This window comes from Hakea prostrata, chromosome 8, assembly GCF_041222555.1.
Source record: "Hakea prostrata isolate BN-2017 chromosome 8, UWA_Hpros_2, whole genome shotgun sequence".
In the NCBI taxonomy this organism is placed as follows: domain Eukaryota; kingdom Viridiplantae; phylum Streptophyta; class Magnoliopsida; order Proteales; family Proteaceae; genus Hakea; species Hakea prostrata.
In genome coordinates, this window is record NC_142607.1 from 10,302,095 (window position 1) to 10,317,201 (window position 15,107).

General features: G+C 37.3%; 1 protein-coding gene across 2 annotated transcripts; it reads right to left on the minus strand.

The window, feature by feature from the left end:
* Positions 1 to 661: 661 nt before the first annotated feature.
* LOC149006799 (protein CLP1 homolog) lies at positions 662 to 13,691 on the minus strand. Of its 2 annotated transcripts, XR_016175090.1 has the most exons (11): positions 13,343 to 13,691; positions 12,766 to 12,834; positions 12,500 to 12,595; positions 11,838 to 12,079; positions 11,490 to 11,628; positions 11,323 to 11,379; positions 3,971 to 4,105; positions 2,880 to 3,115; positions 2,394 to 2,438; positions 1,733 to 2,292; positions 663 to 1,657 (listed from the first exon to the last, which is right to left on the minus strand). XR_016175090.1 is itself a non-coding variant. In XM_089165889.1 (10 exons), exons 1-10 carry the CDS (start codon positions 13,565 to 13,567, stop codon positions 2,205 to 2,207), a joined length of 1,332 nt encoding a protein of 443 aa, XP_089022015.1. In that variant the 5' UTR covers positions 13,568 to 13,691; the 3' UTR covers positions 662 to 2,204. The 2 variants fall into 2 exon arrangements, 1 of the variants encoding a protein (XP_089022015.1); XM_089165889.1 differs by having other exon boundaries at positions 662 to 2,292.
* Positions 13,692 to 15,107: the final 1,416 nt, after the last annotated feature.

A 15,107-nucleotide genomic window follows, 5' to 3' on the forward strand; every position in this document is an offset into this window, starting at 1 on the left:
TTTCCCTTCTTTTTTTTTTTTTTTTTTTGTCTGTCTGTTCTCGGCAATTATTTTCATTTCAAGAAATTTAATTTTTTTTTTTATTGGTCTAAGACTTCATACATGTCCATGTAAGCATACTCAACTCTATACCTTCTTAGAAAAATACAAAATTTTTGTCTGAGTGGAGTAATTTGAAGAAACATGTTACCCGCATTGAATTGTCAATATCAACATATTAGACTCTTCTTAAGCTGTTGTTGAATGACTACTACCCTTATGGCTACAAAAGAATGGATCTTTGAATGTGTGTTTCATAAAATGATATACGAAAGCTTTCCACTTTGATTTTATCGAAAAATATACCGAATTTTTTTCAAGAAATTCATCTAAAAATATTGGAGTTAGAGCTCATACCACACGTGTACAACCCAAATAATATGATGATTCTAAAATTGTGCTCTTCTCCTCACATTTTTCTATCATACATTAAAAATATGACCTACAAAAAATCTCAAATCTAATCTATTTAATTAAAATTGAGAGATGAACTTCCCTTTTAATATATAGTACATAAATGTGAAAAAAACACAAACCTCTACCCTAATGGGTAGAAGATCCAAAGTCAAAAGTGATGTATGCAATTTTGTATTTTGTGCGAACTACTTGGACCCCTAGGTTGTGCAAATCATATGCCACCTGATAAGGTGATGGGGGCACTACTAGATATCTAAAATAATAATTTTGAATACTTTAAACAGACATTTGGTCAACTTCATTCAGGTAGAAGTTTGATATACGTAACATCTTGTTGTTTAATGAGTCAATTAAATTTCAACCTATGACCTGCCCGTGTGAACGTATTTTTTATTTGAATTGAGAAGTAAAACCCCCTACCCACAAAGAAATATGTTCAAATCGATTCTAATTTAATGTGCCAGAAAAATAAATAGTCTAATTTCCAAATTTCTAACTGATTTCTTTCGGAATCATGGAGTCGAGTCCCATGTTCATGTTCGACTTAGGGTTCTTGTACCTTGCTCTCATGATCATGAGGTTGATGGCTATGAAGCAGGTTGTATGCAGGCCATGAGAAATTCGACCAATGCAACCCTAACAACATCAATACAAAATATGGACACAACATCAATCAAGGGTTCTTAATGCACAGCACTAAGTTGCATATGGTCACGATCAAATTTCTGTTTCAGGTGGGTATAGTTGAAAAAAAATATATGAACACTCATTCTATCATCACCATACACAGCACTGAAGCTCTATCCTATCAATCAAACCTTCAAAAGCCAGTGCAAAAAAAGAGTCTTAATTAGTGGTCCATATGAGATCCAAGAGGTCTGAAATCTTTGTTTAACTTGACTTTCATCTGGAGATATAATGGTATATGTTTAGTTCTAGTGACAAAGGAAAGTCAGTGATTGAATAATGCAGTTTGGAGAATGGTTCACTTAATGCTGTGGAGATGCAGAGCAGGGAGACTGCCTGTGCTATGTGAGCTGGGCTTAAGCAGAAGAGTCAACCGCTGATATGAAGATGCAACCAGAGTAGCTGGAAGATTCTCTCCTGCACCTCCGAATTCAGTTGGTCTGTGTTAATGTCCACTGAATCCTCAGATTCAACAGTCATGGTGACGCTTCAGCACACTGAATGTCGCGGTGTTCTGAAACATTCAATAACGCGGTAAACACAAGTCATGCACAACATGAAGGAAGGAAATGGGAGGAAACTACGTTACCTTATGAAATGTGTATGATGAAGTCTCGCTCTGGCCACTGACTTTTTTCAGCCTACTATCCTGCAGCTTGGACGACCTATTGTGTGGCCTCTCGATGCATTTGTGATAATTTAACAGCATGCTTAAGACTAGGTTCAAGAAAGTTTTAACATACACATGGAGTCATAAAAGGAGCACTGAAAAAATGGAAATTGGACGGAAAAGAAAAAAAAAACAGCAACATAAAGGGCAGGAAGCACAGTAGAACCCTCTATATCATACAGTACTCAAAGCTCTGAACATAAAATCTTAACGAGAGAAAACTGATATACAACTCAAAGCAACAATCTTCAACTTATAATCCTAATGCAAGCTTGTACTATGACATTTATCAACTATACGATCACCCAAAGGCTGTTAATACCAAAGGATTAATTTTAAGTGATGCCTCTTAAGATCGTAACAGAAGTCTGCTTCAATTGTCCCCAAAACCTCACGTCTCGATCCATGTTAAGGTTCCAACTATCAAATATCTGCTCGGGAGTTCTCCAGCTGATGGTGCAAGGTAAGTAATCTTCTTCCTGGGGGCATATATCCAGCATAAATTGTTTTTCTACACAAGTGGGTGGTTATATCCACCATAACTGCATCAAATGCAATAACTTACAAGAGTTGTTCATACCTTTGAATGTCAATGTCGGTGATATAGATAAATCCAGCTACGTTGCTGCAAAATAGAAAAAAAAATGAAACATGATCAATGAATGACTGATTGTACCAGATACACTGACATCACAATATAAAACCTAAGTACCTAACCAGGTTAAATGATTCCATTCATACTACTAATTCTTTGGATGGTAAATAACGAAAGGCATCAGTTCCAACTTACAACATAAGGTGAACAAAGTAAAATATTCAATTTTAGCTTTTAAAATCCAAAGAAAAGTTGGATAGGGAACACATGGATTGTTAGCAAGTGAACCCAATCATGGACGGCTTGCAAGTGAAGACTTCTGTCAATTATTTCAAGATAAAAAAATAACAATTAAAAAAAAATCTAAGAGAAAAATAAGAAAACTATTTGAATACATGATTGAATTTGTCAATCCACTGAATGCTGAATAAGAGAATTTTTCTTCTGGAAGGGCAAAATGTCATGATTTACCTGGAAATGATCTGATCCGGTTCTTTTGCATAGGACACAGCAAGAACTAAATGAATAAGGTCACGGTTGATATTCACGGGGACCAGTCGCATGGGGTCAGCTGCAGGCTCCGCACCAATTGGCAGAGCTGAACGTGGTGCTTGAGGCCCGCCACCAATTCGATATACAAATAAATCACTGAAACTCACAATATTGGAGTGAGGAGAAAGATCATTTGCAATACCATAGTAGTATTCCTGAAAGAAGTAAAAAAACCAAGTCAGACAAATCAACAAAATAATCTTGGAAAATAAAGCTTTTGATCAAAAGGTCAACAAACAAAGATATATTAAACAAGTATGGGAAGTCTTGCATTCAAGAATTTGAGGGGAAATGGCTAGATATGCATGCATACACAAGAACCCTGCCATGTCAAGGCACAAGAATTGACACATTCCTCCCCTCAGGTAAGGTGAAATTAAACTTCTAATTTAGAATTTTTTTTTTTTTTTAATAACTAAATATGATAATGCCATTGTGTTACGAAGGCCTAAAATAGGTTATAGACCAAGTTTCAGCCCCAAACCCCATCAAAAACCTGCTAATATGGCCATCAAGTTTGCAAGAAAATAGAATTCCCTGACTCAACCTAACTGAACCTGGTCCAGTCTTGAACCAGAAAATGGTCCAAAATGGAAAACAGGAACTACGATAGCTATATATTGGCAGTATAATTGGTAAGTGTTGCATCTATTACACAACAAGAGTATCATGGAGGTTGAGGCAACTATAGCAAAGTGGATCTTGAGTCCTAGCATTGTAGATACCCACTGAAAATTAAATTTTAGCTATAGTTATAATTATAACAATATTAGAAGCCACTAGATTCAAGGAATGGACATCCGACCATTGTCTGAGTAATCCGACTTAGGCAGTAAGGCACACTATTAACAGGGCAATGGTATTATGATGTGTAATAAAAGCCTGGTTGTGGAAGTCTCAATGGTTCAGCAGTGAGCCAAAATACAATTCTAGCCATGCAACTACTACCACTAATGCTACCAAGAAAAAGAAGGGGGGGGGGGAATAGAGTTTAGATATAGCAATTTTACCCTTATCCTGTAGCTTCTTGCCTTCTGACGGACCTTTGCATTCCTCGATACAACACCACCTGACCTTTGAAGTTTCACAACATCCACATTTGGCTTATTCCTCAGAACATCTTTAAGCATGCTGCATAGTTTCTCCTACAAGATTACAAACACATATAGGAACTAATACAGGGAGGGGTTGAAATTTCCAAGTAAAAAATATCCATCCTCTTTGCTCCCTAAATAAAGGCAGAGCATCAAAACTGGGTTTGGTAAAAGCTGCAAAGAAGAAACCAAAGAGTAATACCAGATCATGCATTTAAAGTGGTGTCTAAATGACTAATGACTAGTCAAATGCTCAGTAATGGTCGTGTCTAGTAATCGAGGCAGACACCAGCAGCTTTTTGGCAATGCTAATACTTCGAAAAACTTAGAGATGAAATCCTCTTCTGCTGCTAATTAATTATAGGCAGAGCTGCAGATATTGCTAAGTACCAGAAAATAAAGGGTGGTGATGTGAACATGGACAGACCCCCCAGGCCGAATCCTAAAGTGGGCCCCAAGGTCCCTCCAAACTAGCTGGCCGAAAGTCTAGGCGGGGTATTTTGGGCATTTTCAGCCCTATTTAGTTGCTGGAATTTAATTCTAGAAATTCAGTTTAATTCTAAACTCCAATTTTGTTATGAAGACTTAATTTGAGTTAATAGTTGAGTGTCCTAAGGAGTTTCTATTCAAGTGAACTTCTTTAGATTAGAGTTTTAAGTTACTTAAAAATTTATTTAGGCATGTGTCAATTACAGTCCATTATTATGATTATTGTGGTGAGATCCTCATCTACAAAGGAATCCCACTTCATGTTAAGTTCTTTTAGTAGGCTATAAATTAAGGCCTACTCTTTCTTTGTAAGTTAAGTTTGATTATGTGAATAAGAAAATTGAGTTTGGAGGACCATGCTTCCTGGTTGAGGGGGCCATGGTGGATTTAGAGAAAAGCATTCTTCTTCAATGATCCGCAACTTTGTCTCGCATTCTTCTTCAACTCCAGCAAATTCTTCCAATCCCAGCAACCATTAGCAGTCATCAGCAGCCTTAACAAGTATGTACAGCAGTCCCACCCTTGCCCTCACCTCCCAATCCCATTGCAAGCCCTAGTAGACCCCTCCCCTACCATTGCAGCCTTCCCCTTCCCATTCCCCTGCAGTTACAGCAACCACCCTTACCCCTCCCCCACCTCCCCTAGACCCCCACAAGCCATCCCTGTCCCCTCCCTGTTCTGCGCACCAATCTAGGCCCCTCCCTCTTGCTGCCGCATCACCACAGCAGCATTCCCTACCCCCTGCAACTCCCCTATTCCCTTACCCCTACCCCCTACTACCCTTCCCCAGCCCTTGCAATAGTCCCACATCCTCCCCTCTCTTGGACTCTCTTCCCCTTCCCTCTCTTTCTTCCAGCAGAACCAGAAAAACACAGAAAAAAGGGTGGGGAAGAAAAGAAGAAAAAGAAAGAAGGAGGAAAGAAGAGGAAAAGAAAGGAAAAAAGGAGAAGAGAAGGAATGAAAGATTCAAGGAAGAGTTTCCAAAGATCCATTCCATACTGATCATTCTCTATTTCTCCCTATCTCCAGAATATCCAATGTTTAGATCTTCATCTTGGTTATCCATTCCCCCAATTATTCTATTACCTCCCGTGAAGATTGATAAAACCCTACTTCTAACTTTCTTCCCAATTACCCCCCACCCATATAGATTTTGTTAAAACCCTAACAAACCATAGGTTCCCTTGTAATTATTGGATTATTTGCTGGAAGATTCTGGGCAAACCCTTAATTTTAGGGAATTCCTCTTAAAGACCCTATCCTCAAAATTAGGTTCACATCAGGGAGAGCCAGTGGACGAAATCCTGCCATTGCAGGGTATGGGAAGGGGCATAATTTACCAGCCTTAAACCCCCCCCCCCAAAAAAAAAAAAAAAAAAAATTTGTTGAGACAGGTGGCAAAGGAGCAACTAAAGAAAACTTAATAGTTTTATATTGGCTGGCTTGACAACAAGTGGTGTGAACATTCTAACCAAATGGAACTTAACACATTACATAAGAACTTAAGAAAAGCAACTATCCAACAAATTCTCTTTACTCCATTATCCATCACCAACTTCCTTTCAAGGTCTACCAAGAGAACTCCTCATCACACGTTTAAGTGATATCAGAACACAATTTTAAGCTGAAAGTTAATTATCAAAATAATATAAGATATACTTCACTAGTCAAATCAAAAGAATCTACCAGTGAAATTTTTTTATCATCCACAGACTAATTCAATTCTATTTTAGAGATTGAGAAAGAAACATGTACGAGTATCTCTCTATGATCATCTTCTTTCAAGTCCCTTAAAATCTCAAGAAAAGGGGTTTTCAACCCTTTCTTTTACAACAACAACAATAAGCCTTGTCGCAACTAAATGCGGTAGGCTACATGGATTCTTGCCTTCCAATCAGTTCTGTTTTAGGCCACGCTAGATACAAGACCTAAGTTATGCATATCCTTTCTCACCACTTCTCTTAAAGTTATCTTAGATCTACCACTAGCTTTTCTAGTCCCTTCAATCAGGATTATATCACTTCTTCGTACGGGCGGCATTTATAGGTCTCCGTTGAACGTGGTCATGCCACCTCAAATGACTTTCTCGAAGCTTATCACTTATGTGAGCAACTCCCAAACCAACTCTAATATGATAATTCATTATCTTATCCTTCCTAGTTTTGCCACTCATCCATCTTAGCATCCTCATTTCTGCTACGCTGAGTTTATCTATATGATACTGTACATCATAGCAGGTTGAACAACGGTCCTGTAAAATTTTCCTTTAAGCTTTAATGGAATACGCCGATCACACAAAACCCCGGATGCACCTCTCCACTTCATCCACCCTATTTTAATTCTTTCGGAAACATCATCCTCTATATCACCTCTTTTATTTATGATTGAACCTAGATACCTAAAACAGTCATTCTGAGGAATCTCCTTATTGTCAAATATCACCATCTCATCGTCTGGCCGATCATGACTAAAGTTACAAACTAGATATTTTATCTTCGTTCTACTTAGTTTAAAGTCTATTGATTCCAAAGCTACTCTCCATGATTCTAATTTGGTATTAATCCCCACTTAAGTCTCATCAATCAACACAATATCATCAACAAAAAGCATACACCAGGGGACATCATCTTGAATGTCTTTAGTTAATTCATCCATTATAGTGCAAATAGATGTATGTAGGCTTAAAGTTGATCCTTGATGTAGCCCAACTGTAATTAGAAATTCATTACTTTGTTCCTCCCCCCCCCCCCCCAACTATTCTTACACTTGTCACCAAACCATTATACATATCCTTAATTATGTCTACATATTTACTTGCAACACTTCTTTTCTCTAGTACTTGCCAAATTAACGCTCTAGAAATTCTATTATAACCTTTTTCTGAGTCAATAAATACCATATTAAGGTCTTTCCTATATTCTTTATACCTTTCCATAAGTCTCCTAATTAGGTAAATAGCCTCTGTTCTAGATTTTCCAGCATAAACCCAACTTGGTTCTTTATAATTGTAGTTAAGTGTCTCAAACGAGTTTTAATTACTCTCTCCCATAATTTCATAGTATGGCTCATCCATTTAATGCCCTTATAGTTCTTACAACTTAGAATATCTCCTTTATTTTTGTAATGGAACCATGATGTTTCTCACCCATTCATCTAACATTTTCCTTGTGCTTATAATCTTATTAAACAACTTAGTCAACCAAACTAGTCCATGGGTTCCTGAGCTCTTCCATACTTCTATTGGGATTTCATCAGGACCTTGTGTCTTGCCGAGTTTCATCCTCCTTAGTGCTTCTTTTACTATGAAAATTGAAATTCTCCATATATAAGTTCAAATATTGGTGCCTTGGTGAATGGTGCAATTGTCCAAATCATAAGTGCTTACAGTATGCTCATTTAGTAGAGTAGAAAAATAGATTTCCCATCTTTTCTTAATGTCCTCATCAAATACTAGTACTTTACCATCCCCATTTTTCATACATCTAATATGGTCAAGATCTCTACTCTTCCTATCCCTCATCTTAGCTATCTTATAAATAGATTTTTCCCCTTCCTTCGTGCCCAACTTATTGTATAACTCTTCATACTTCTTTTCCTTGCTTTTCCCGCAATTTTCTTAGCTTCATTTCTATCCAACTTATATCTTTGAAGATCCTCAACATCCTTAGTTCTTTGCCATGTCTTAAAACTAGCTTTCTTATTCCTAATGGCATCTTGAACCTCACTATCCCACCACCAAGTCTCTCTTTAAGAATGGAGCTTTCCTTTTCATTCACCTAGGACATCTTTAGCCACATTCTTGATACACAGCCATTTCATTCCACATTGCATTAGTATCCCCTTAAAATCTCAATTTCCTTGTTTGACTACTTCATTAGCGAAGGATTCCGAGCACTCTCCTTTCAAGTTCCACTATCTTATCCTGGGATAGTTAACCTTGCACATTTTATGAGTTTTTGGGGTTAGTCACATATCTAAAACCACAAGTCTATGTTGTGCAGTTAAGATTTCCCCTGGTATCACCTTGCAATCCTTGCACAACAATCTATCAGTCTTTCTAGTTAGGAAGAAATCTATTTAGCTTCTATGATGTCCACTATTGAAGGTTATTAAATGTTCATCTCTCTTTTTGAAGTAAGTATTTACAATAAGATAGATAAAAAACAACAGCAAAATCTAAAATTGAGATCCCTTCCTCATTCCTCTCTCCAAAACCATATCCTCCATGTGCAACTCTCATGGCCTCTTTGATCTTTTCCAATATGTCCATTTAGATCACCTCTTATGATAATATTTTCTCCTTGACGAATTCCTTGCATTAATCCATCCATATTTTTCCAAAATTCTAGCTTTACACTTTCATCCTATCCTACTTGAGGTGCATATGCACAAATTATATTTATGAACTCTCTCTCCATTACAAGCTTCATAGCAATAATCCTATCAGCCACTCTTTTAACATCCACCACATCATTTTTAAAATCTTTATCCACTATTCTACCTACTCCATTTTTATTAGTTTTATCCCCAGTATACTAAAGTTCAAAGTCATCCAACTCTTTAGCTTCTTTTCCCTTCCATCTAGTCTCTTGAATGCAAACTATATTAATTCTCATTTTCCTCATAACATCTATCAATTATAAGCTCTTACCTGTTAAAGATCCTATGTTCCAAGATGCCAATCTAATCCTACGTTTTTTACTAGCTTCTTTACCCGCACTCGTCCATGGCACGAGAACCCTTGCTTACGTATCACCACATCCAGGGGCCGATGCGATGTGTCACTTATAGGGGACGCCCTAGCTAACCCTTGCGCACTTATCACTTCACTAGAGCCATAGTGTAACGCGTCGCTTTTTTTGTAGGGGCTGCCCTAGCATAGAGTTTATCGTATAAGGTCGAATCCATGAAAAAGGGTTTGGATAGATTTTTTCCGGTGTCGGCTGTTGACCTGACGCACCAACCCTACTCCTTTACCCAGGCTTGGGACCGGCAGCAAAACACTAACTGAGTTTCAACCCTTTCTTTTACTTAATTATTAAAAAAATGCCCTATACCACAACCTAATTCCATTGAAGATCCACTCTTTCTTTTACTTTTAAGAGAAGACAAAAAAACATCATTGCCTATACTATATTTACATAAAACTACAACTCAATGTACCAAGTATGAACAAGTCATGAATGCAAACGTCACTTCAAACTATTTATTCTATCAATCACCTTTTTTTTCCCTTCTTAATCTTCCAAAACAGAGAGAAAATTCAAGGAAAAAAATATAAAGAAGCAAAAGGGAAACCAACTAATTATCCTTAACTTGTAAAACCAACAACCCAAAAAAAAAAATTCAAACTCCAAGAGGGAAAGAGAAAGGCAATACGACAGCTTTTCTCTTCCTCTCTATAATTTTCTCCTTACCCTGTGTAAGATTTAACCTAGGAAGAATATATAATAAACCCTCACATTCAAAAAAAAATTTTAATTGTAAAGAATGAAAACATTGATCCCAAATTTGTATGGTATAGCTCTGATGCCAATTGTTAGAACAACCATAGGAAATTCCCAAAACCCTGATTTGAAAGACGTACAAAAACCAGGATACAATATAATATTCAAAGGGAGAATTGCATGTACCTTACACCAATGTATGTTGCAGATTAATCCAAACATTGAAGCCTTTAGAGTGATGAAGCCTTCTCCAATCTCCTCATCTTCCATTCCATGCCTCTTTCTTGTGGAGAAGAAAGAGAACAAAAGAATTGAGAGATTGGGGATACCCCATCATAACTATTTATAATAACAATCATAAACCCTAGTCCACTTCCACAATAACGGTTTGGTCCATCTCAAACCAAATGGCATTGCATCGGCCTAATGTGTTGAGACACACATCGATTATCAACCCCAGTAACTAATCTAAGCCCCAAATATTATATAGGATAAACTAATACCTAACAAATAGGACTGGACTAAGTTCGGGCAGATCGGAGTCTCATTTCAATGAGTTTTGGCCCACCCACCTCTAAGAGGAGGAAGAAGTTTCCAGCTATAGTCACTGCCATGCCCCTCCCGGGCTGGCTGGCTGACCACTTCCCCTGCTTTTCAACGGCTTTCTTCCATTCCGGCAGACGAAGATTTTCTATTCCTTCATCTCTCCTTCCTCTGGTCAAGAAGGGAGGGGAACTAGACCGTGACTCTTCTATTACATTACACTATGGAGAAGTCCACTCTCGTCATGATCGATCAATCCACGTCCTACCGTAGTGCCCTCCGAACCAGGCTTGTATACCTTTCCACATGTGGGCATGCCCTCATTTATAACTATGGTGGGACCTTTGAGAAGGAAACCCGCTAATTTGTCTTAATCTCACTTTCTCGAGATGGTATACCTTGCTGCATCCCGGCCCAAACATGGTGGCCGAGTTATCTTGCTAGCGTTCGAACAAGCAACGGAATTGAGCTGCATGAAACAATAGTTCTCTTTAAATAAAAGCGCATTAGCGCGCAGACCCAATGCCCCGAGGCGGATAGGCTCTGTAAAATTTTCAACCCTAGGATTATTAACCCCAATTAGTGGTGAATATTCATCACCTTCACTTTGACAGAAGAATCTCGATGGTAAGTTTTGCACCTTGGTTCTTCTAATTTCCAAGCTACCTCAAATATAGATATTTAAGTTGCCACAAGTCTATGTTTTTACAAAATTACCATACTAACATTGATCAAGGTAGTTAGAGAAGTAAACTGAATAAACATTAACAAAGACGGAAAGGTAGTTACCTGGCCTAGAACCAAAACGACATTGGCATTGAGTGTGTCAATTGCTTGTAGAAGTAACTGCAATGAAACCACCAAGCTTGAAAGAACATAAAGAGTATTGTGCAACATAAGAAGGAAGAGTAATGGTGCACTGAAACATTAGACAGTCAGTTTCTGAGCAAAATTACCTCATAACCAACACCTTCTATCCATCCCATGGTATTAATCACCATGCCAGCAGCACGAGCTTCAGCATTACCAGAAAATTGCTTTTCTAGGGTTTGAGAAAGCTCCTTGACGAGCACCTTATACAACTCTGCATTAACACTGTGAAGCATCACTTTTAAAATTGCCTCTTAAGATTTAATTTAGTTGGGCCACTTTTAAAGTGCCTCTTAGTATTGGAGAGAGGAACACGTCAGTTTGCATTAAGTTGCCATAAGTTATCCAAGTTTTCAAAAATAATGGTTAATTAAGCAATGAAACATCAAAGTGATTGAAGTAAAGTTTCTGGTTGAGAATGCACGATTTGCTACCTGGGGGTTGTATGCCCAAAATAATAGACAAGGGGCATTTCAAGAGGGATTCCTTCCACTGGATCTATTGGCATTTCAATTGGAGTAGCAGCAATGCATCCTGGAACGGTTATACATCCCTGGCCAATATCCAAGTCCACAAAAGTGGGTTTCCATCCTTGTTTAGCTGCCCAGCTAAGAAGCATCTTTGATAAGGTACTCTTTCCTGAATCTGTCGGTCCCACAACAATCACCCTGGGGCCCTGAACCACTAAGAGTATTATGACCCACAATCCAAAGCAAAATTATTGAACAACAGAAGGATCTAAGATGAATTTTCTGAGACAAAAACACCAATTAACAATATATTGGATGTCACTAAACTACATGTAAAACATACTCAGCGTCCAATCTCCATGCATATTGGCAGCCTACTGCTCTCTTGCCACATATCCAAAGTACCCAATTTCTTTCCAGCATAGGGACTGAATATACAGTTCTAAGAAGGTATCACACCAAAGACACACACATATTCTTCTCTTGCTGGCCATAGAATTAGAAAATTTCAATTTTTGACTACATAACTAGTGAAGGAACACACATGCAACTTTCTCAAATCTCAAATAGTGAAAATACCATTTTACAAGGTAGGCTTGTGACCTGTCACACATGCATAAGAATACCTGAGAAGAATCAGAGTCACTGGTTGAGGATGCTTTTGCACGAATCCTCCGCCCTTCCAGTACGGCATGAACATTTACATAGCTTATCATGGGTGTCTAAATTGAACATTAGAAAGGCATTATAAATCAATCAACCAACCATATAAAAATAATTAAATAAACAAAAACTATAAACAGAAATCTATGTGAGAAGGTTTTGGTTAAAGGATCTATTGATCAATAGAAATGGCTAAGATTTAGAAAAAATTAAATAAATAGAGGCACACCTCATCAGCAGTATACTCAGTCTCGGTAGTCCCATCCATTTCAATTGTGGCGCCATACCAAGTGAAAACCTGATATATCAATTTGAGCTTGTGTAAATAAGAGTTCAAAAGCAGATGAAAAGTCCACTGAGAGTAATAAATTTAAAAAATGTTATTACCCCAGGGGGAATGAGATTTACACAATGAGGCGGTCCTTCTGGAACCCTTTTTCCAGAACATGGTTTTAGTCAGCAATTGAAAAATATGAATTTAGATATTCCCTCTCTGACTGATGGTAGTTTCCACGGTAAGACGACAAAATGACATTGAAATCTCGTGATTTCTTAACTGAGATCACAGATTGTGCTTACAGGTATATGCTCTTAGACAGCTATCAACAATATGAGTGTATACGCCAGCTTACATATACTACGAAATTCCTCTAACATTGACAGCAAACACAATTCTGATCCTTTTAGCTCCATAAGGAAAGGAGCTACTGGGTTTGAAAAGGCAAATCAAAAAAATAAACTTTTCATGTTTGGAACTTCCATTTTCGATTACATGGTGTGAAAATTAGAGAGGAAGGATGGCTTACAGCGAATTTGAGACGAGGAGGAAAAGTAAGCCAAATTTCGGGAGGGAGTTCAGTGCCAAAGATTTCTGCAGTGCCGGTGAGAAGACGGATGCGAAGAGGAGATTCAATGCCCACTTCGACCCTCAGCTCGCACTCTTTCTCCAGCTTCACCTGTCTAATCGCCGTCGACGAAGAAGACGACAGTCCCCCAAGCCCTGGTGCACCGCCACTGCCAGCAAAAGCCATTTCCAGCTCTAGCCAAGGCCTCCCCTTCCTCTCGATTTCTTCAGTTTTTCCTGCAATTCCCTTCACTTGCTTCTTCCACTGGATTCAAAACCTAGCGCCAAAGCAAGCTACTTGGCTTCTTCTATGTCGGTTGACATTTGGGGAAACCGAAAAGCCGAACGGTTTGGCGTAAATTGTAATTAAAGACTTCTAAAATTGCACTTACACCTCTCTTTTTTCAAAATAATAATCCTTTAAACTTTATTTCCACCCATTCAACTTTTGAAAATACATATACACCCTTATTTTATAAATAATCAACATTTATTTATTTATTTTGGGTATGATAGCCTAAATTGTTAACTGACCCTCTTTGATCAATTTATAACCAAATTACCCTTAATGGGTGAAGAATTTATCCCATTCAACCCTAACACTTATTCAACTCTCTCTAGTCTGTTACCTAGCTCTAATATTACTTGTTTCACATGACTAGTAGAAAATGTCCCTAGCATCACTATTCCATCTTGTGAACGATGACCTTGACCTATCATTTATATCATTTTTTTTTAACCACAAAACCCTATTTCAGTTGAAGCATAGCTAGAAGTTGCACAGGCTTGATTTGTTTAAATTCAATCTCTTTGAAACTACAAGTGACATAGTAGGAGGTTAAGAACCGGTGAATCACTTAATGAAGGGATAGATATCATTGATTGTTCTAATAATTATTTTGTTTCTTTTTGCTTGATAAAATTCCTTGTTTAGTCTTACAAAACCTAACCCCTTTGTTAATAGTGAGTTAAGATTTTAGCTTATTCTTAAGTTAATCAATATATTTGAAACAATTTTGCAATTGTTTTAATATCAACTTATGGGTTGTCAGGGTTGAAAAGTTAAATATAAAAAAAAAAAAAAAGATCTAGGAGTTCGGGTTCAGTAGCATTGAATCTCTTTCGTATTTATTTTTTAAGAGTAATCATGGTAAAACATATCGACAAATTCGATCGAAATTTGGCAAATTTCATTTGTTTCAACAAGTAACGATATTTTTTGGAGACCAAAATTGAAATCGGCATATTTCAGTGAGATATAGATGATATCTTGCTAAAATAGACAATATCTTGTGAAAATTGGTGATATATTGTTTATTTTACAATTCCTCACAAAATAGTATAATATCTTTTAGATTCTATTTCACATGTGTTGCTGTGTTACTTGATCGTGTGTGACATCACATATTCACATGTACTATGCATGTCATTTTAAGATGACTTTTCGAGGGTCGAAACTGGGAAATAGTGTAATTAATGGGACCTGTTAACTTCTATCACTTCATTTTGACATTTGATTTTTTTTTTTTTTTGTATATCTTTAAATATCATATAGTCTTTATTCTCTTATTATTGTGAACTTGAAATTGATGGAATTGATAACTTAAAGGGCAAGGAGAAAATTCTCATTTTCTCCAATTTTCGGTGGATGGCAAAATGATAAACTTTGCTAAAAAAGCTCACCATGATAGTGGTTCAATTTTAATTTATTTATGTAGAGCCATTAA